Here is a 21,376-nt window from a genome sequence, read left to right on the forward strand (position 1 = left end):
GGCTTCAGCAGTCTTTCCCGTAAGAACTTTGGGATAGTGGCTGAACACATCTTGAGCCACTGCCTGCTGCCTTCTGACACCTGTGGTTTGTCTTAGGCCAGCCTGCCTTGGTTTGGCCACTCACACTGAGCCCGTGGTTTTCTACTGTGTGTGTGTTTGTTTTTAAGGTATTCTACGTCTGCAATTTTACTCAGTCTGAATCCTCATCTTTTTTTTGTTAAATGAGTTTGAGTCCTTTTTTGTAGCTAATCCAGATCAGGTGTCTTCTGTCCCTGAACGAAAGTGGGAGGTTTTTGGTTAATTCAGTCCTTCCTTGACTTATGTTTACCTCCTGCTCTCGAAGGAAGGTCAGTAAGTGCACAGCGCCCAGAGAGGAAGTGTGGTAGGACTTGAGTGCTCTCTCATGTGCAGGTGGCACACAAAACGGCAGAGTTTAAGAATCAACCCCAGAGATTCACAAGCCTTTCCACACATTACACGAGTTGAATTCTGGAAGGATGAAGCAGCCTTCGTGATTTAGAGCTGTGTTTTCAAAATTTTGGGAAATCACCAATGGGGTTTGCACAAATTATAAAACCCCATTGAATTAGTGAGAATTCAATTATACCAAGCCCTTGAAGATCTTATTTCAACCTGGAAGTTCTAGCTAATCATTTCATCCGCCCCTTTACCTTTTGTTTTTTTCTTAGTTCAAATTGAGAGCTAAATTCTATACCCTTCCTTTCTTCCTCATTCTTTTGGCTGGAATTGTTCCTGGCCTGGCAGTTTGGTTTTAGTTCATTTGAATTTCTTGTTACAGATGTTGAGAAATGGTTTCTAAACAGCCTCTCAATCTCTGAAATTTGAGGAACATCACTTAACTGTGGGAGCATGGTTTTAATTGTCACTAGGTCAGTTAAATGTAACCCTTTTGTGCTTGTTTTAGGATCCTGATGGTGAACATGCCAGGAGAGCAATGCAAAAGGTGATGGCTACGACTGGTGGGATGGGTATGGGACCAGGTGGCCCAGGAATGATTAATATCCCACCCAGTATCCTAAATAATCCTAACATCCCAAATGAGATTATCCATGCATTACAGGCTGGAAGACTCGGAAGCACAGTATTTGTAGCAAATGTAAGTAAATGGACACATTGTTTCATAGAGTTTAACTTACTACTTTAGATGGTCTTGTCAATGAGTTAAAACAGTAGCTCTGACATTTGAAGGGGGGAAAAAAGCTAAAGGAGGGTTATGGGCTTTGTCCCCTAATGACCACAGTAGTCATAAAGTCACACAGGCTTGACTCATGGTCCTGTTGGGGCATGTTTACTGAGTTTTGCTGGTGTTTGTAAGAGTACGTGCGGGGTAAAGAATATGAACAGAGGTTGTATATTGATGTTCCCTTCTTGTTATGTCTGGGTGTATGGTAATAAACCTCATTTGCAAAGGGAAATTTTTTTTTTTTTTTTAAAGAATAAAAGTGGATTGGGGAGGATGATGGTAAACCTTAAATGGGGAGCGAAGTTTTTTAGTATTCACAAAATAAGCATTAATTTGAAAGGAATGAAGTGACTTAAATCGTTGCTTCAGAGAAAAGACTTTACTATTCAGTAAATAGTAGTTAAAAGGCTTATGACATTATTTTTGTAACATTTTCTAATGCTTGTTTTCTACCCAAAGCATGTCACAAGTGTAGTAAAAATGTTTACAGTGAGATTTTCCTCTCTCTTCTCTTGATTAGCTGGATTATAAAGTTGGCTGGAAGAAACTGAAGGAAGTTTTTAGTATGGCTGGTGTGGTGGTCCGAGCAGACATTCTTGAGGATAAAGATGGAAAAAGTCGTGGAATAGGCACTGTTACTTTTGAACAGTCCATTGAAGCCGTGCAAGCTATATGTATCCTTCTTTTGGAATTCGACCTAGTGAATTTAGTTTGGCTTAAGTGTTGTATTAGTAATGCAGGTTTGTGTGGGGAAGTGGTAATGTTGTGTATTAGCATTTCCTGTGTTACTGGAGGATCCTCAGGTGGTGCTAGTGGATCACCTGCCAGTGCAGGAGATGCAAGAGATATGGGTATGATTCTTGGGTCAGGAAGACCCCCTGGAGGAGGCAATAGCAACCCACTCCAGTATTCTTGCCTGGAAAATCCCATGGACAGGGGAGCCTGATGGGCTACAGTCCTTGGCGTCGCAAAGAGTTAGACACAAGTGAGTGTGTATGCACACGTGACTAGAGAGAATACATTACTGTGGATATTACGACAGGAGTCCAATACTGTGTAGATAGAAGCGATGGTTCGAAAATGGGCACATGTCAGTGAGTAGTCTTCTCCAGGGTTTTCTTTTTAGAAGGTCTGATTTGAAGGGAGAGGTAAACCCTTACAGGGCCTGTCTTCTCCAGTGGATTGACATTCTGGAAGAAGCACCTCTCTGACTCTAGGCTGCTCACTCTAGAGTGACCACAGAGAGAATACCACACATGAACACTGATCTTAAACTCTGGTAAGACTGTCACTGAGTATATTACCCAGAAAATATGGTACTTCAAAACATGCTAGAACACCGGGCGTATTGGACACACTAGGAAAACTGATGTCAGCGTTGTTCTTTTCTTTTTGCGGGGCGGTGGCGGGGGAAGGGGGAGTTCATGTAGTACATGGAATCTTAGTTTGCCAAGCAGGGATCGAATCTGCTTCCTTTGCATTGGAAGCATGAAGTTGAACCATTGGACCATGAAGGGAGTCCCTAATGTGAGTGCTTTTTAAGAGGAGAATGGTTTAGTGAGAAGTATAAGGTTTTATGACTGAAGATCCACACCTAAGGAGTAAGCAGAGGTTTCGTTTTATCCCCCTTGAGCCTTGTTTATTGTTGCTTTTATGCTTACTGTAGGAGCAAATACTTGAAAGTATAAGCAGGAATCAAAATTACTCATAAATTCACTACCTAGAAGGACTGGTGGCCGCAGTTGGAGTATTTTTCTTTTGGGTATTTCTTTGCTGCTATGCATGTTTTTAGAATTGCAAGAAATAGCCTTAATTGTAATATCAGCTATGTTCAATGGCCAGCTGCTGTTTGACAGACCAATGCACGTGAAAATGGTAAGTTAATAGGGTCTTTTATTTATTTATTGGCTGTGCTGGATCTTTGTTGCTGCACACTGACTTTCTCTAGTTGCTGGGAGTGAGGGCTACTCTCTGGCTGCGGTGCACAGGCCTTCTCATTGCAGTGGCTTCTCTTATTGTGTAGCACAGGCTCTAGGGCACATGGACTTCAGTAGTTGTGGTTCATGGGCTGAGTTGCTCCGTGGCATATGTTCTTCCTGGACCAGGGATTGAATCCGTGTCCCCTGCATTGGCAGATGGATTCTTAACTGTTGGACTACCAGGGAATTCCAAGGATCTCTTTCTCTTTAATATACTCGAATAAGGTTAGCAAAAACATGGGACTATTTAAGAGTGTACATGCACATAGCCATTGTGCTCTATTTATGGATCAGTCTGAGTCAAAGTCTGCAGTATGTTGAGCAAATTTATGACAAATAACAAATAACTTTCTGCTCATACAACTCTTCAGATATTTTTTCCTTTGCATGATCAGTAGTCACTTGAGTATCCTGCTTGAGCAAGTGGTTGGTTTCAGAGAATGGTTATATACATAGGTTTCCAATTTTCAGAGTATTGGAAGTATGTTTGCTTAGCATCCTATCTGTTGTAAACATAATGAAGTCTGATTCAGAAAGCCTTTAAAGTTCTTTTGGAGCATTTTAGTATAAACAGCTGTGGCTGTGCCAAAGATGCCAAAGATAACAGTATTAATGATTAATACAGGCATGACTGGAATGTGCTGAGGGTCATCTAGTTAGGACTGAAGATCAGGAAGAAAATAGAAGAAACTATTAAGGATTTGTTTTGTTCCTTTTGAGCGTTCAGTTTAGCTTTTTGAATAGATAATTGCTTCATATGATTCACCTGATAGCTCAGTTGGTAAAGAATCCACCTGCAATGCAGGAGACCCTGGTTCAATTCCTGGGTTGGGAAGATCTACTGGAGAGGGGATAGACTACCCACTCCAGTGTTCTTGGGCTTCCCTTGTGGCTCAGCTGGTAAAGAATCCGCTTGCAATGTGGGAGACCTGGGTTGCATCCCTGGCTTGGGAAGATCCCCTGGAGAAGGGAAAGGCTACCCACTCCAATATTCTGGCCTAGAGAATTCCATGGACAGTCCATGGGGTCACCAAGAGTTGGTCACAACTGGGCGACTTTCACTTTCACATGATTCAAAAGTCAGAACACATGAAAAGTTTGAGTGTGAGAGTCTTTCTCTTACTTTGTGTCCAGGTCCCATTCTTCCCCCTCAGTGATGTGAATGTTTATTTTTTATCTTTCCCCCTTTACATGAAAGGTCGCAACTCTCCCATATTCTTTTTTTTTTTCCCCCATATTCTTTTATGTATATTTGGCATGTTCTTCTGTGCCATGGGTGTATCCTCATGTCTCTGATCTGTCCTCTGTTGATAGGAGTTGCTTCCAGCTTTTGCTGTTGCTGGCAGTGCTGCAGGGAATACTGAGATTTATTCACTTTCTCTTTCAGGATGAGAGGGCCTTACCAAAGGGAGATTTTTTCCCTCCTGAGCGTCCACAGCAACTTCCCCGTAAGTGTCTCAATTATTTATGGCTACAATTTTGAATTTAATGTTTTATAACCAGAAAATTACAATTACCTTTGAAGTTGGGATGTCAGTCTTCAGTTATCTAGACTGTTCTTGAGCAAAAGATTCAAAAAGATTATTTTCCTTATAAATTTTTTTGGGGTGAAAAATGAGCAGAGAGACAACGTAGGAAGGGTTGTTAGGATTACATTGCGGTGAGGCAGGCTGCCCAGGACACAGAAGGTGTAGCTGGGAAAAAACAAACTGCAAAAAAATGAAAGCCAGCTTGCACTTGGGTTCAGAAGAGATTGGTTATTACCATATGGCCCAGCAGTCCCACTCTTAGGTATACACTACAAGAGAGCTGAAACCTGATACCCACACAGAAACCTGTACACAGATGTTCATGGCTGCATGGTTTCAGCTGATGAATGGGTGAATAAAACATGGTAAATCTAGACAGTGGACTGTTAGCCGTAAAAAAGAAGTACTGGTAACGTGCTACAGTATGGATGAACTTTGATTCTGTCTATTGGAAATGTCTAGAACAGGCGAGTTCATAAGACAGGTGGATTGTGATTGCCAGGGCCTGGAGAAAGGGTGAAGTTTATGGTGTGTGAAGTATAACAGTCAGAATTTTTATATAGGGTCATTTGTGACATCCAGGTGAAAGTCCATCCTGGGGCAGGGAAGGCATAGGTAGGAAGAGCGGGTAATAGTGAAGTCTTCCCGGGCAGGCCCACAGAAGGGCAGGGAGCCTGAGCACGGGAGCAGTGGAGGGGAGGGACTGTGGTAGCATGAGGGGCCGTGTGTCAGCAGGGCATGCAGGGCTGACCTGTGGAAGGCAGACTGAGGGTAGGGAGAGGGCAAGACTAGTTGGTGTCTCTTGAGAGAGGACTTTTCCTCACGTGAGGCTGTGGGGTCGAGGTGTCTGAAGGGCCGGCCAGGGCCGCCTCCTGTCTAGAGCAGTGGCTTATGCCTAACGCTTAGCCATCAGAGGTTGAATTGAATGGGAACCTAGACTAGCTTACTAATTCTTGTTTGCAGAAGCATAGTAGAGACAGATTTTTGAGGGGAAGTCCATGTTTCACGAATATAAGATGGGTTATCTGTTGAAAGTTAGCATTTAGAGATGGACCCCATTTCCTTGTCATAATCTGTGTGGTCTCTTATGGTAATTACCAGGAACAGGGTGCTGGCTCTTGTTGATTTTGTGCCTAGATCAGGGGGTGAGGGCTGCTTGGCAGCCAGACTGGCACCCTGGGCTCCAGGGAGCCCATTATCTGTGGCTTTTGGTTTCCCCAGAAAATCTCAGGGTTGACTTCAGTGCTTTGGGGAGTAAGTAACCTTGGTGAGCTCTTGCTGCTGTTTACGTGCAGTTTCAGAACATGGTTTTTATCAGATTAAAAATTGGAGAACTGTTGTTTTTTGTTTTGTTTTGTCAGTGTTTTTTTTTTAAGTGGACTTTGTTCCTATTTTTAAAAATCTCACCTGGTCTTAGCCTCCAACCATGATCACCCAGAGCATTGCAAGTATACTCTCAGGCCTTGTTGGCTGTTTTGAGATCAGCCTGTATTCTGTGGGTAGGGTACGATTCTTGGCTTAGGAAGCTTTCGGGTTCCTTGGATACACTAGCTTCATTACTCAAACCATCTGCAGCAGAGTCAGAGAATAGCCCAAGTCCAGTGTGTTAATTGGCTGATTTATCACATTGTTTTTCCGGAGAAAAGTCCTTTGGGTCACCAGGTTGAGAGATGAGGGTTGAGCGTATTTGTGCTGCTTGCTTTGTGAGGTCTCCAGTTGCCTTTTCTGATTAAACATTTCTCATTACACTATTCAGGGAAACAAGTAGGGGCTCACAACTTGTCACTGTGTGGGTTGTTGTTCACAGATCTTCTCTGTAGTTTTCATGTGAACTGATTTTTAGTTGCGCTCGTTTTATATAGATCACACATTCAGTCCCTGTTGTTCTAGGAGAGCTTATGCCTTTAAAGGGAGAGCTCCCAAATGCGTCAATGTTGCATCATGGATTAGGCCCTGGACTTGGTGGAGCAGATGGGTGGTGGGGCAAGTGTGACAGCTACTACACAGTAAACAAAGGGTCTTTTTAACTTTTAGGGTCAGGGCTTCCTATGGAAGTAGAATCAATACTCTGACTTTCTCATTTCCTTTCAGATGGACTTGGTGGTATTGGCATGGGGTTAGGACCAGGAGGGCAGCCTATTGATGCCAACCATTTGAATAAAGGCATTGGAATGGGCAACCTGGGACCTGCAGGTGAGAAGTACAGTGTGCCTCTTGACTGGGGATTTCTGGGGAAGTTAGTTATCTTAATAATAATTTTTGGGATGATTGGACATTGAGTAGTTCAAGTGGAATGAGGCTCATATTGGGACAAAATTAATTCCTTCCTTATTTATTTGTGATTCATTTTAATTGGGCTTCCCTGGTGACTCTGATGGTAAAGAATCCGCCTGCAGTGCAGGAGACATGGGTTCGATCCCTGGGTCGGGAAGATTCCTGGAGAAGAAAGTGGCAACCCACTCCAGTATTCTTGCCTAAAGAATTTCATGGACAGAGGAGCCTGGAGGGTCACAAGAAGTCAGACACGACTGAGCGACTAACTAATGTTTTGATTAAGGCAGTATTTTGGATTTTTACCAAGTGACTACTTCTTTCTAAAGCTTTTGTGCTTTGCATTTTATCCTCACAAGTACTTCTGAGCTGAGATACTCAGTTAAGCCTTTGGATAAGAGGAGGCAAGCCAGAGAGATGGTCTTGCTCAAGGTCACACTATCAGTTAGTGACAGAAATTCCTGATCTTGGGACCACCTCACTGCCACCGTCTATCACCCAGAGGCCTGTGGGCTGTCACCTGGTGTTTACAGGGCTTCTTGAGGCAGGGGCATTGTCAGATGCAGAAAGATACGGAGGGCCTCGTCGCATGACTACATAGCTCTCCTAGGCCTGTTTAAGAAGAAAAGCAATAGCTAACGAATAAAGCTTTGACATGTAGAATGAACTTTGAACTTCACTTTTTGGTGTTTTCGTGCAGTGAGGCATTCATATATAATTTAAATATACTGCGTTTTTATGGCCTCAGACTTAGGTTTTGCTTGCAGTTCTTTGAATTGCAAGATGGATACCCTTAACCCTACTACGGTCAGTTCTGCTTTTCCTTTGTCTCCCTCCCAGATTAGGCTCTGGGGCTGATGAAAGAGTTTAAGGTGCCTTTACTGATCTGAACACCACATCCCCTGACCTGACACCTCAGAGGAAAGTCTAGGGTTGAGGAGAGGGAAGCCTCAGTGTTTTTAGGAACTGCTCTTTTTTTAGAGAATTTTACCTTTAAAGGAGATTTTTGAATCTACTTCTGTTCCCTGAAGTAAGCTTCTAAAAAGTGAACGTGCCCTAGTCTCTTCCTAATACTTAACATTTCATGTCTAACTTGGTCATTTATTGAAACTCTGTGAACACTATCAGATTTTGAGTCACATGATGATTATGTAGTTAAAGGCATAAGTTGCTTCCTTGGAATGTACTAGTTTGTCAGTTGAAATAGAAGAGCCCCTACCCCATTTCCCCCCCCCCCCCCCTTGACAAGTAAAATATATTTGGAGTCAGGGATATTTTTTGATGTTTGGAATTTCTTGTGCTTTTTAAGTTCAAACATTACGGCTTTGACATAATTTTAGTTTGCATTGACTTTTTCTTTTTAAGGAATGGGAATGGAAGGCATAGGATTTGGAATAAATAAAATGGGAGGTAAGACAACTCAAATGAAATATGAATTTAACTACTTTTAGGTATGGTTTCCCCTCTTTTCTTCCCTTTTCCTTTTCTCTTAAGCCCTGCATGAAATTTTCACTTGGGTTTCCAAACAGTTTAAGTCTAGAGATTACTTTTACCCATTGATCTTTCTATTGGGCCACTTGGCTTTTGGTTCTGGCTTTTTCACTGACTAGCTCTGTGACCTTGGGCAAGTCACTCCATCTCTCTGGGTCTCTCTTTGCTTGTCTGTTCATTGACTGGATTGGATCAGATCAGCCTTTTGAAGATAGTGATTTTTAAGTAAGGGCTCTAGCCTTTTTTCTCCAAAAGCCCTTGAGACTTGGTAAGTTTCTGGCAGCACATGCCCTAGGTAACCTTGTGGAAACATTTTCTATTCCTGTTCACTTTTGAGTCTTGTTAGGCTGCTGCTAAAATGCAAATATGTCTCTTTCAGGCATGGAAGGACCCTTTGGTGGTGGTATGGAAAACATGGGTCGATTTGGATCTGGGATGAACATGGGCAGAATAAATGGTAAGATCTGTGTACCTATCTACCCTCTGCTGGCTGTTGGCTCTAGGTGACCTTTAGGCAGCAGACTGATTTTTGATAAGTGACTTCACCCTCCCACTTTTGTGCTGAATCTGATAACTTTGAGTTGCCTTAAATAATTTGTGTTCCAGAAGCTAGATTTAGTGGTAGGCAAGTGTTCATTTTCTCAGTTACTAAACTCTTGAGGTTTTCTGTTTCAGATCTTCCCAGTAATTGTCCAATAAAACTTTAAAAACTTTAAAGCATTCCTGTGGCCTCCAGCACTTGTCTTCCCTGGAGTGCTGGACTGGGTGAGGCTTGATCATCTGCTCTGATGTCTGCAAATTGGGAGTGGATGCAGCATTTGTTTAATTTTGTATTTATATCATGTGAAATTTGGTGTACTACTGTTTAAATCTTACAGGCCTCCCATCTGAGACATAGTTATGTCAAGTATAATGATAACACTGTTATTTCATTTAGTCCTTGCAAGAACCATATGATGTGTAGGTACTGTTATCCCCATTTCATTGGAAATTGAGGCCCAGAGTGACTTGCCTAAGGTCACATGGCTAGTAATGACGGAATGTGGACCCAGGCTGTCTGACACCAGAGCTTGGCTCTTAATCTGAGATCCTGCCTTTTAGAATTGTCTCCAACATAGACACTACTCCCTCCCACCCTATCCCTCCCCCAAATAGGGCTATAGAGTGCCATGAAGATCTTGCTGCTTTTGAGAGTCTGTCTTTCTGAAATCCTCTGTGACCCACACCTGTGGGAATGCTGCTGTTTTACAAACTTTTGTGGAATTAGAAGTTATTACGAATTTGGGGCTTGAGGTTTTTTGTCGTTTTTTTTAAACGTTTAAAATTGAAGTATAGTTGATTTACAATGTTTTGTTAATTTCTGCTATACAACAAAGTAACTGAGTTATTATATATGTAAGCATTTGGGTTTAAATGTTTCTTTGCTGGTCTGTGTAACATACCTTGTGAAGACTGTATAGAGCAAGTGAGAACCATACTAGGATAGATAGTAACTCTCAAACTGGAAAGACAGATTCCTGTTGAATAAGCTGCCCTTCTTCTTCATGGAGTACTTTGTTCTAGATGATAAAAAGATTTAGGAAGAATAATAGGAAATGAAGGAACAGAGGTTTGTGTTTCCAGTGTACTTTCAGGCTTGTCTTTAGCTCATGTGTGCATGGGATTTCTAATAAAAAGTAAGAATTGGAGAAGTCTGGCTTGATGAAGTATTTGCTCAGAGCAGATGAACCATTAAAAGGGAGATTTGGGTTGTTGGTCTGAGGAGTGGAGTGATATGATTGACAAGTTGATGGAAATGAGGGTGGGCCTATGCTGAGCCATGGGGACTAAATCTTGGGAAACCTGGCTGGTGGAGTTCAGCAGTTAGGCTTGTGAGCCTGGTGATTCAAGGTGCCAAGTGCTGAGTGTCTTGAAGAGCCACAGTGGAGGATGTGTTGTTGCTCTTGTGTTCTTGGATGTTCCCAGGTCCAGACTCGGAGTCCTCTTCCTCCATCCTCTGCAGCAGAGAGTTGGAGGTTTCCTGCATTGGAGCTGTTGTGAGATTTGGGTTGAATTGGCTTCAGAGCCCTTGGGTGCTGGGCCCAAGGAAGGTTTCAGTCACTGGAGAAGTTGATGAAGATGTGTCAGGTTTAACTCTTCCTGTTTAGTTGATGATCATGACGCCATCCCATTATAGTCACGGGTGCTGACAACATGAGACTGTTAGAGATGAGATTCTCAGGGCCAGCCAACCAGCCAGTGAAGGGCAAATCTTAGGGTACATACCAACATTTTTAAATGGGAAGATTGTCACATATCAAGCAGAGGTTGGTTTGATGCAGTATTTGACAGTGAAACTTCTTTCTCTTGACTCTTGCTCTCCTTTTGTGTTGGGGAGAGTACCTTGGAGTTTGTGTAGTGCTCCCTGTGCTCTGCAGTTTGTTGACAGTTGGGAAGATAAGTTCTGAGGCCTTTGCCAACACGTTAATGCCTGCATATGACTTGTTTGTTGTGGGATGTTGCCTTCTTCATGGGCTTATGATAAGGATTAAAGGTGCACGGCAGAGCTCCCATCTGTTACCACTCTGGGATTTCTGTTCTGCCTACCATTACACAGGCTTGCCTGAGTTAGATGTATTTCCAGCAGATAGCAAGCCACCAACCTGTGACCCTCAGTGGGGTGGATTCAAATTGTGACTGAAGTCCACTGCTGTATCTTATTAATTCATGATGCTGATCTGCTTCCATGTTTATAAATATGTAATGCATTCATTTGCTTCATTGAAAGTGTAGGGGTTCAGCTGCATTTTTGATAATTGTGCAATAAAAAGCGTCCATTATATAGCACCTGTACACCTCATGTTTCTCAGGAGCAAATTAATAAACCAGATTTTCCAAGGACCTTTCAAAATGGAAAGGAGACAGTGTGATGTACACTCTGTCTTGCTTTAGAGGAATATACAAGGGAAGAAATAGCGAGTGACAGAACTCCTGAAAGGGTTTCTCAAACAGGTGACAGCTGTGGCAGGGTTTTTCCTGCACAGGAGCTAAGACCTTTGTTTCTAAAAGATGTTGTGAAAAAATAATAAGTATTCCTGCAGTCAGTGTAGAAGAATGAAGTTCCCAAACCCCATTATATAGATCAAACTGCTCCAGTTATCAGAAGAGCAATTGTGTTGTCTGTCCACAGCTGTCTTTCTGTTCTTGTGCTGGTGACTGGACCGTGGACTTGTGCGTTGGATTTAGGTTCCAGCCTTTGCCTCCCTCCTTATGGAGCATGTGACATCAGTCGAGTTTCTCAGTCACTGAGCCTCACTTTGGGGCCAGTAGTGGTGGAGGCTGATGCAGGTGTGCAGGCTGGTTGTGAGGAGTCCATGGAATCATAGCACATGTAAAGGCCCTGGGCCAGGCAGGCATGGGGGTGCGCCCCAGAGCGGCTAGCTGCTGCTGCTGTCTGTAACCTGGGCAGGCTCTCCTGCAGCCTTGCCACGCCAGCTACCGCAGGAGCGGGTGCTCAGTGCACCCTCCGTGTGATTGTGATGTAAGCAGAAGTTAGTCCTTCTCAGTGGACTGAAGGTAGGGTATTTTCAGGGATTCATTTGTGGTGACTTGCTTTTTTAAGGAATAGAGGATGAGTACTGGTTTTCTGTAGAAAACTAAACGTGCTGACTTGCTGGTAGTTGTTGTGTATCTATAGTATTTGGGTTTAATGTCTAAAACATAATGGCATTCCTGGAAAGGCCAAGAGTGATGTTTTTTTCCACAGAGATGGAGCGTGGCATGGGTGGAGGATTTGAGAGAGACTTTGCCAGAAAGCAGATGGGAATGTCTCGAAGCTTTGGGGAGCCCCTTGGCAGAGGAGTGGGTAAGAAGGCCCCATGGACCTCATGTGGGCAGGGTCAACCCCCCAGGGGTGCAGGCTCACCCTGATGTTGGGAGGTTCTTAGGCAAGTCAGCAATTTTTCTGAAGGCTTTTAAAAAATTGTATGTTTTCTAGACCTGATACAAACTTTTGGTCCTTGAATTTTCTATTGATAGCAGCAGCAGCACTATCATTCTTTAGTCTTTTCAAATGGCTGCTTTTTCCACATTGATATAAGGTATTTTCTGGCTGCAGAGTCAAGACTGCTGCGTTTATGTGAGGTTGTGGCTCTCTAGTCATGGGGAGGATTGTCAAGGCTCAGCGGGGGTGTGAGTCTCCTTAGTCCAGTGGCCTGTAGGGTTCCAGTTGAATGAGGGTGTGCTTGCTCTTGCATGTGAAAGAGCTCTTGTTGAACCTGGGAAGTTTCCTAATGTTGGAAGGCTTTGAGTATTGGGTCCATCTAAATGTAGTTTTGGTTAGTTTGCAGAGCAGTATATTCTTTACTTTTCCATAGTTGGCTTCCCCTGTTTGGAGTTTAGATGTTTCTGAGAATTTGTCAGCCTAATTCTCCTCTGTTAATTAGTGTGGAACAAGGAGATTGGCTATTCATGGGCTCTAGAGTTTGTTTCTCTCAAAGGAGATTTAGAGCGTGGATAACTCTTCCCCCCACGCACATGCCCCCTTCCCCCATCTTCACTGGCACATCATCCTGAGCAGATAGGCAGCTGCTAGGTGCTAGCCTCAGAGTGCTCAGCCTCTGTCTTTGTGTGGGACACTTGGGGCTAGGTGTGAGAATTGTAAGCTCTTGATGTCTAGTTTGTGTGAACTGAGCTGTATTCTTAGAACTTATGAAGGCCCTAGAAAATTTGTCATCAGTGAGACAGGGTTCAACATTCTGCAGCTTATCTCCAGGAACCCAGTCTTCTGTGTTTATGTCATGAAAATCAGGAATTATTAAAAACTGTTTCTTTCAGAGTAGCCGGTTCATTTATCCCCCTGACCGTGGTTAGGAAAGTTGAGTGACTTTTCTTAACATCGACATTGACTGGTAGTCAAGACTTTTTCCTGGCTTGCTTGTTATGACTGTTGCTTTATTCTAGATTGTCCCAGAGCTTTAGAATTTGGGGGCATGTGATCAGTTACAAGTTTCTTGTTGCCATAACTGTCTCTGTTTTTGTGTCTTGGAATGGTGGGATATTAACTAAGTTATTGTCGTGTGACTGCAAATACTAATTTGTAGATGAGAGCAAAATGGCACATGACTTTGCTCCCTCAGGCACTTTTCCCTCCTGTTGAGCCTTGATCCTTTGCTGCTCTGGGTACCTCTCAGCTCTGATGAGGCTGTCAGCTTTGCCCCAGGTCCTATGGTGGCCCAGGAATGAGGTGGCCTGCTGAGGTTGTCTTGTGTGGTGCCAGGAAACTTGTCCTCTCCAGACCTGAATGCAGAGCGGCCACTGCTGGCCTGGGTCTCCCCTGCTCCTCTGGGCCTTCTCCCTGATTGAGACCAGCGTCCTGTTTGTCCTGAGGCTTTCCACAGTGGCCGTGGCAGCCGTAAAGAGCTTCTCTTCTCTTGCTTCTTAGGATCAGACCCAAGTTAGCAGAACGGTCTTTGTAACAAATCAAAGTTTGAAGTCAGGTTTTCAGGGGAGTTGCCTGGGTTGTTTTTCAGATTCAGTTCCTGGCCTTTTGTTTCTGTGTGGCTTACTTGACGGGTCATTTTAGTGCCGTTCGGTGTCCCTTCCTTCCTGTCAAGGCAGTAGATCTCTGCCTCTCTGTGCAGACAGCTGTACTTGGTACTGCAGGGACGTAGATGGATCCTTGACCTTGAAGGGTGTGCTGTCACCTAGGAGTAATGCTGAGAGTGGCTCAGGGCAGCGCCAAAGGTCGACTCGGAGAAGTGACCTAATTGAGGGAGCCGTGGAGATGCTGGCTCCTGGGCTCTTGGCAACCATCTGAGCACCACACAAAGACTCTTGTTTTCTCTGTTAGGATTTGTAAAAGCACCACTCTAGTTGACTGGTAGAGGTGGTGGGGGTGCAGGAAGATGATGCAGGAACTGCAGGGTACGCTGGAGTGCTGGGTTTCAGCATGGTAGAAGGGTCCATGCCCACAGAGAGGGCTGCTAGAGTCAGTTGTAGAGGCTTGGAGGTGTTGGTCTACCTTGGATAGGAAGAACAGATTAAAATTGAGAGAGCAGAGAGGCCTGTGAATGCCCTTTGTGAAAATAATTGGGTCTTTCTCTTCAGATCAGTAGTGGGCCGATTGCGAAGTCTTTTGCAGGGAATGGTTTGATCCATGTGCTATTACAGGAACTAAACCACAGGCCTGGGCATGCAGAGCAGGCTCCTCGGCGTCAGGCAAGAGTAAGCCCCAGTCTTGCTCGCAGGTGGGAGGTCTGTTTCTTGGTGTACCTGCCCACCCCCTTCCTTTAGCAGGTAACACTCGAAACAGCTGCAGGGCGAGGGTTCAGTCTCCTCCTGGTCATGGTCACAGTATGAGCTGTTGTCCATGTTGCTTAGCACTCTTCAAGACCAGCGAGAGGGTGGGGACAGGTCTCTCGTACATAATGAAAGACCCAGAAGAAACTGAAATGGTAACACTAGCTTAAAATAGGTTTTTCTGAACCGCCAGCAAGCAAGCAGCAGTATTGCTGTTTTGGACTGCTGAGCATATTGGGGTTTGTTGGCCTGCGGTGGCGCCCGTCACTTGGTCGCCATCACATGTAGCCCCCTCCAGGCAGGGCTGGTGGGCTCACTTGGCTGCCGCCTTGCCTGGCCTGGCTTGTGGACTGGGACGAACTTCGAGCACTGCACACGGTTACTGCTGGTTTTTATGGTTTGGGCTCTCAGTGTAGCTACAGCAGTTGGTTGAAGGGTACCTGTGAGGGGTTGACTGGAAATGGGCAGGTGAGTGCGCTCTGGACCGGCTTTAGAAAACTGAGCTGCTGGCCGCCCCCTGTTCCTGCTGTGACTTACCGAGTTCAGCTCACGGGTGCCTTTCCAGAGGCCCTCCCAAGCGGGCCTGGGCCTGGAGCTCCATGGGCCCTGCCATCGGACCCATCGTCAGGACTCTTGCAGCTTCCCAGTGAAATGACCTTGTCTGTGTGTGTGTTTCTCAACCCCTCCCCCTTTCCTTTTTTAAATAGTAGTAGTCCTGCTCTGGAATCTGTGATAAATTTCTATTTCCATAGAGGAATTTGGCTAATTTTTTTTTCTTCCTGATTTCCTTAGAAATCCTAAGTAATGCCCTGAAGAGAGGAGAGATCATTGCAAAGCAGGGAGGAGGTAGGAAACGCTTAGTTTTGATGTTTTGATGTTTAGAATAGGCTTGTGTTACTGGGGGTAGTAGAGTGTAGTGCTGAAAGCATGGGCTCAAAAATAGACTGCCTGGGGTGGGGAACCAGCTCTGCCTTCTCTTAGCTGTGTGACACTTGGCAAGTTACTGAACTTCTGTTTTTCATGCTGTAAAATGGGGCTATCATGGTACCTACCTCATAGGGTTGGTCTGTAAAGTGAGTGAGTTAATGTGTACACTTTAGCCATTGTCAGAATGTCCATGTAATTTAGGAGCTTTCTTGTTTCTAGTGGTGTAAAATTGCAAATTGCTCAAAGTAAATATCTTAACCTGATTATAAAAATGTACACCACCTAATCATAACAAACGGACTGTATACATGTACTCAAATTCAGATAATTATGAAGAATTTAAATATCTGAAATCTCACTGCCCAGTGATGAATGCTATAAATATTTTGAAATATATTCTTCCATTAGTATACCTTTTTTGACGGGTACCTAAAACTATATGTAGTTATTTCAGAAAATTTTTAGTTTTTTTTTTTTTTTTTCTTATGGCTCTGAGCATCTTGGCATGTCCTTGCTAACTCCACTTGCTGGAGTTACTCTGTGGTGGGCCGATTCTAGAATTCCATGTGGGTACTGTTTCTTCCTAGTTCTCTGCTGCTCTTAGCATCTAGAGTGTCACACTCATTTTTGATAATCGTTTGGGTATGCTCTCCACCCTCTCTAGACTTGTTACATTTTTATAGTTTCTGAGATATTTTGGCTCTGAAAGTTTAATATACTTAAAATTATGTTTATATTTTGCCACTTGGTGTGTTGTTACTCAGTGAAGGAAAGAGTCACCGAGAAGTGGCATGACTTGTGCAAGGTCATGGCCTTGGTCAGTTAGAGAATCAAAGAGTCTTTCCTCTTCTTGATTTGCATCCTGGCCTTGGCTACTTGATTCAGTAATGGCAGGCTGAGTGCTCAGCTGCTCATTTTTCAGAGGCCGATGGTGGTGGTGGTGGTGGTGGTGAAACTTGAAGGAGCAGAACCCTTGGGCTTTCCATGTGGAAAAACTTGGTGGGTGGTGCCTTGGTGATGGAGCAGACCCACTGCAGGTATCACAGGGTCCCTGTGCCCTGCTGACCTGCCATGGTTCAGTGTCCAGCTGAACCATGAACCATGGCAGTGAGGGACTGATCCCAGGCCATTTCCAGAATCTTCTCTGCAGTGCCATCAGCTTTTTCCTTCAAAGCTGGCAGAGTTACACATGGCACAGTCGGGTAACGGCTTCCCTGACAGACAGAGTGAGGTTCATTGGAAGTGGCTGGCTGTGTTCATTCATATGTAGGGGTCTGTATTAGTGTTGATTTTGGTTTTCTTTGTCTCTTCCTGATCACATGGCTGTGTAATAACTTCTTTATGCTGTGGAGGTGCTAAGGACATGCAGCCAAACTGGTTACCAGCAGGGCATTGTAAGGGACAGGTTGGGGGATGATAGAGCTTGTGAGCAATCCTAATTGTCACTATTTATACTCCATGTAAGCTGGTTGGGTGACCAGCTGAGGGTGGGGCTTCTGTCCCCCACCCCTATAATGTCTGGTGGTGGGGAGACTGCAGAGTTCTCAGGAATTGATATCTGTTGCTCACAAAGCTTGTCCCAAGTATCAGCACCCTCAAAGTGATGTGAAGGACATTGTTGATAAAAGTCCTCGGGTGGGTTTCTCCCCTTTCCAATTTTTCTGTGGAAATTAGCTGTGGCACCGAAGTAGGAAGAATGATGTACTCACTACCCAGCTTTAGCAGTTGCCACCATTTGAGGGTTATCTATGATAAATTATTGCTGAACTGTGGTTGAGCTTGTAAAGTGCCCGGGCCTCTGCACCCAGGGAGCCCTCCAGGCACAGTGTGCACACGGGTCCTCAAGCCTCTGATATACACCTGTTCTATGTCTCTGTTTTAGGTGGAGGTGGAGGCAGTGTCCCTGGCATTGAGAGAATGGGCCCCGGCATTGACCGCATCGGGGGGGCCGGCATGGAGCGCATGGGCGCAGGCCTCGGCCACGGCATGGATCGTGTGGGCTCCGAGATTGAGCGCATGGGCCTGGTCATGGACCGCATGGGCTCCGTCGAGCGCATGGGCTCCGGCATCGAGCGCATGGGCCCCCTGGGCCTCGACCATATGGCCTCCAGCATCGAGCGCATGGGCCAGACCATGGAGCGCATCGGCTCTGGCGTGGAGCGCATGGGGGCCGGCATGGGCTTTGGCCTCGAGCGAATGGCCGCGCCCATTGACCGTGTGGGCCAGACCATCGAGCGCATGGGCTCTGGTGTGGAGCGCATGGGCCCTGCCATCGAGCGCATGGGCCTGGGCATGGAGCGCATGGTGCCCGCAGGCATGGGGGCAGGCCTGGAGCGCATGGGCCCCGTGATGGATCGCATGGCCACCGGCCTGGAGCGCATGGGCGCCAACAACCTGGAGCGCATGGGCCTGGAGCGTATGGGCGCCAACAGTCTCGAGCGTATGGGCCTGGAGCGCATGGGCGCCAACAGTCTAGAGCGCATGGGTCCTGCCATGGGCCCCGCCCTGGGCGCTGGCATTGAGCGCATGGGCCTGGCCATGGGTGGCGGTGGCGGTGCCAGCTTTGACCGTGCCATCGAGATGGAGCGTGGCAACTTTGGAGGAAGTTTCGCGGGTTCCTTTGGTGGAGCTGGAGGCCATGCCCCTGGGGTGGCCAGGAAGGCCTGCCAGATATTTGTGAGAAATGTAAGTGGCTCTTCAGGAACATCTCGGCCCTGTGCACATGGGGAAGAGGGAGGGAGAGGTCAGCATGACCGAGGGTGGCACGTTGCAGTGAGAGGGGATGGCCTCAGAAGGAGAGCTTAGCATTCAGGGCCACCTTGCCTTTGTCCCCAAGGCTTGGTGTCAGTAGAATGAGGTGGGAACATGGGAGCTTACGACACTTGTGCAGCAGAAATAGTGGGTTTTGTGAAATCCTGGGCTTCTCTGACTACTAGGTAGAGAAGACTGTGATCTGGAGAACTTGAGGATTTTTTATTTAACTCTCAGCTTGATGAGCTGCTAAATAACCTGGCATGACAATTCAGAGTAGGGAGAAGGCTGTATCTGAATTACCTTCACCAGATGGACCACTTTTAGCCACTGCGGTGGTTCTGTGGGCTCTTCACTACGGGCAGCTGTGCGTCCTGTTCCCTGTGTGAAGTTGCCGCAGATAATGGAATGAACTTGCTGTGCTAGTTCAGGACCTCACCCAGACAGACTTGTTTTCTGCTGATCATTGCAGTGTGAAGGTCAGCCAGTATCTGTGTAATGAGAGGTTTTAAAGGAATCCCGAGACACTTTAGGTTTCTGCATTAGGATTTGGTTGCATCACTCACCAGTTCCCCTTTTCTCCACCCTCAGCTCCCATTTGATTTTACATGGAAGATGCTAAAAGACAAGTTCAACGAATGCGGTAAGTATTTGAGAGGCTTCCTAAGTGCTTCCTTGTGTTGTGGCTTGTGTCAAGGCTCCCATCCTTGTCTTGTAGACACTTTCCATGACTATAGAGGACGGATGGGACTTGCCATTTTTCTGCCTGTGCAAACACTCAAGCCAATTACTGAGTTTCCTGTTATGTGTCAGACACTTACCCCTGTTCTCATTTCATCTTTGCCGTTTGCCTTTTCCGGTTTTTGAAAAGAGGTGGGCATTGTCCTCAATTTACAGAGTCAGGCAAAGTCACATTGCTAATATCACATGGCTTCTAAGTGACAAAGCTCAATAAAATAAGTACATCTGAGACAAGGGTGCCTTCCACAACCGCACCATGGGTTTGTGTCTCACAGAGCACTCGCCCAGCAGGCATGGGTGAGGATTCATGGGCTCAGGGCAGGTGTTAGTTTGTGTGCACTGTGGTTTCCTGGCAAACCGGGCAGCCACTCTGGAAGGCTTGCTTTGTGGCCAAAAGGAAGTTCGGTTGTCTCTGGGTGAGGCCCTGCCCCTCAACCCCACCACTTCTGTTCTTTGAACCATGGCAAGTTGGGAGCCCCAGCCTTAAGCCAGAGGCCTGGCTGACTCTCTGGATCAAGGCTTCCTCAATGTTCTCTCATTTCCTTTTGCCGCAGTAACTCAGATTTCACCACTGTTGCAGCCTGTCCTGGTTCTTCTCTTGGGTCAGTTATTGAGCCATAGCCTGCCTTCTTGCCCTCTCTGCCTACTCCTCAGTTCACAGATTGTAGTGGAAAAGTCAAGTAGATCATGCCACTTCCCCTCCCAGGCCTGGAAGTGTCTGTCCCTCTGTTGGCAAGAGAAATCCAAAACTACAAGCCCTGTACCACTTAGTGTCTGCCCAAGCTGTTTTAGAACTTGCCTGTGAGAAGCCCTCTAGGGCTTGACCTTCTCTTAAGCAGAGTTCATGGCCCTAGTGTTGTGCGGGCCAGCCCCACTACACTTGTGTTCTTGGCCCTGCGTTTCTGTAGCTCTTCCCTTGTAGATTGTTTTCCACAGTGCTTGACACATAACCAGGATGCTTAACCAGAGCTTGAAGGAATGTGTATAACCTGCTTGTTAATGATGACAAAGCTTGTATTTGGACAGTACAGAAGTGTCCATGGTATTGGCGATGGCCTTGTAAACACAGAGGAACAGTGTATTAAAAGTGAAGCCTCTGTAAAATTTGCCTATAAAGTTGGCTTCACACAGTGTATTTTTTTTATAACTCTTGAGCATGAAGGTATACATTCAGGACTGCTTATCATGAGTCAGATTGTTGTCCCATGGGCAGAAGAACGGCAGTGTGGTGGAGGGCTGTGGTAGCTGGGTCCCAGCCGCGTGTTCCGAGCGTTCTTGCGTCAGGCGCAGGGGCCGCTCTCCCTTTTGACTCTGTCAACCGAAATCCAACAGGTGATCTGGACTGAGTGGAGCCCAGACTGAGCCTGAGCTCTGGGTTTGCCTGATGAGTTGTGGTCTCTTCTTCCCTCCCTGTGCCCAGGCCACGTGCTGTATGCCGACATCAAGATGGAGAATGGGAAGTCCAAGGGGTGCGGTGTGGTTAAGTTTGAGTCGCCAGAGGTGGCTGAGAGAGCCTGCCGGATGATGAATGGGATGAAGCTGAGTGGCCGAGAGATTGATGTTCGAATCGATAGAAATGCTTAAGCAGTTGCCTTTTTTAAACATCGATACCAGACCTCTGAATTTGTATTTTTTCTTGTTAACCATTTTAATTTGTTGGCTGGATGTATAAAGATGTTTAAAAAATTCAGTTGCTTTTTGGGGTAATTTGAATTACTTTTTTAATGACTGGGGTTCCATTTGACTGTTTGCATTGAGATTGCAATGTGCGCAATTTTTTTTGTAGTTGTGGCATCTTGTTGACATCGAATATGACTTTGATAATAAATACCAGTTCCTGAAAGCTGCTTGCTTTTGTGTGTGTGTTGTGGGGTAACCACCCGAGGTTGAGGGACCAAAGCCACTCAGTCTCCTTTCTGCCCTTGGAGCTGTGTGGACCCTTGAGGTGAGAGGCCACTGGCCCCAGCCTCTTGAGAAAAATCTCTTTATGGAAACAGAGTCCTGAGTGGGCCTGAGTCTCCCAGTGCCGGTGATGGTGCACTTGGCTGCCAGAACCATTCTGTCTCCCCAGTGCAGTGGTTCTGTGGGGCACGGGTCCTGCAAGGGGCCCATTTCCAGTTTGACTTTGTCCCAGTCTGCCCCAGCTGCTGAAAAGAGCATTTGTTTCTCTCAGTCCTGGAGGGTGGGCGGTCCTGTCAAGGTGC

The 21,376-nt window shown here is 45.7% G+C and overlaps 1 protein-coding gene across 18 annotated transcripts in view; it reads left to right on the plus strand.

Moving 5' to 3' along the window:
- Positions 1-21,015, plus strand: part of HNRNPM (heterogeneous nuclear ribonucleoprotein M) — a 39,788-nt gene extending 18,773 nt beyond the window's left edge. The window contains exons 6-17 of one of the 18 annotated variants that reach the window (XM_004008569.6): positions 926-964; positions 1,082-1,117; positions 1,725-1,878; positions 3,030-3,079; positions 4,571-4,631; positions 6,804-6,905; positions 8,349-8,393; positions 8,854-8,931; positions 15,546-15,599; positions 17,563-18,365; positions 19,023-19,074; positions 20,593-21,015. In XM_004008569.6, coding sequence (XP_004008618.1) covers positions 926-964; positions 1,082-1,117; positions 1,725-1,878; positions 3,030-3,079; positions 4,571-4,631; positions 6,804-6,905; positions 8,349-8,393; positions 8,854-8,931; positions 15,546-15,599; positions 17,563-18,365; positions 19,023-19,074; positions 20,593-20,756 — 1,638 coding nt within the window. In that variant the 3' untranslated portion in view covers positions 20,757-21,015. Of the gene's footprint in view, positions 1-925; positions 1,118-1,724; positions 1,879-3,029; positions 3,080-4,570; positions 4,632-6,803; positions 6,906-8,348; positions 8,394-8,853; positions 8,932-12,219; positions 12,319-15,545; positions 15,600-17,562; positions 18,366-19,022 lie in introns of all 18 variants that reach the window. The other 17 variants (XM_012177978.5, XM_012177982.4, XM_060415525.1 and 14 more) reach the window with 17 other exon arrangements.
- Positions 21,016-21,376: the final 361 nt, after the last annotated feature.

This window comes from Ovis aries, chromosome 5 (assembly GCF_016772045.2).
Source record: "Ovis aries strain OAR_USU_Benz2616 breed Rambouillet chromosome 5, ARS-UI_Ramb_v3.0, whole genome shotgun sequence".
Classification (NCBI taxonomy): domain Eukaryota; kingdom Metazoa; phylum Chordata; class Mammalia; order Artiodactyla; family Bovidae; genus Ovis; species Ovis aries.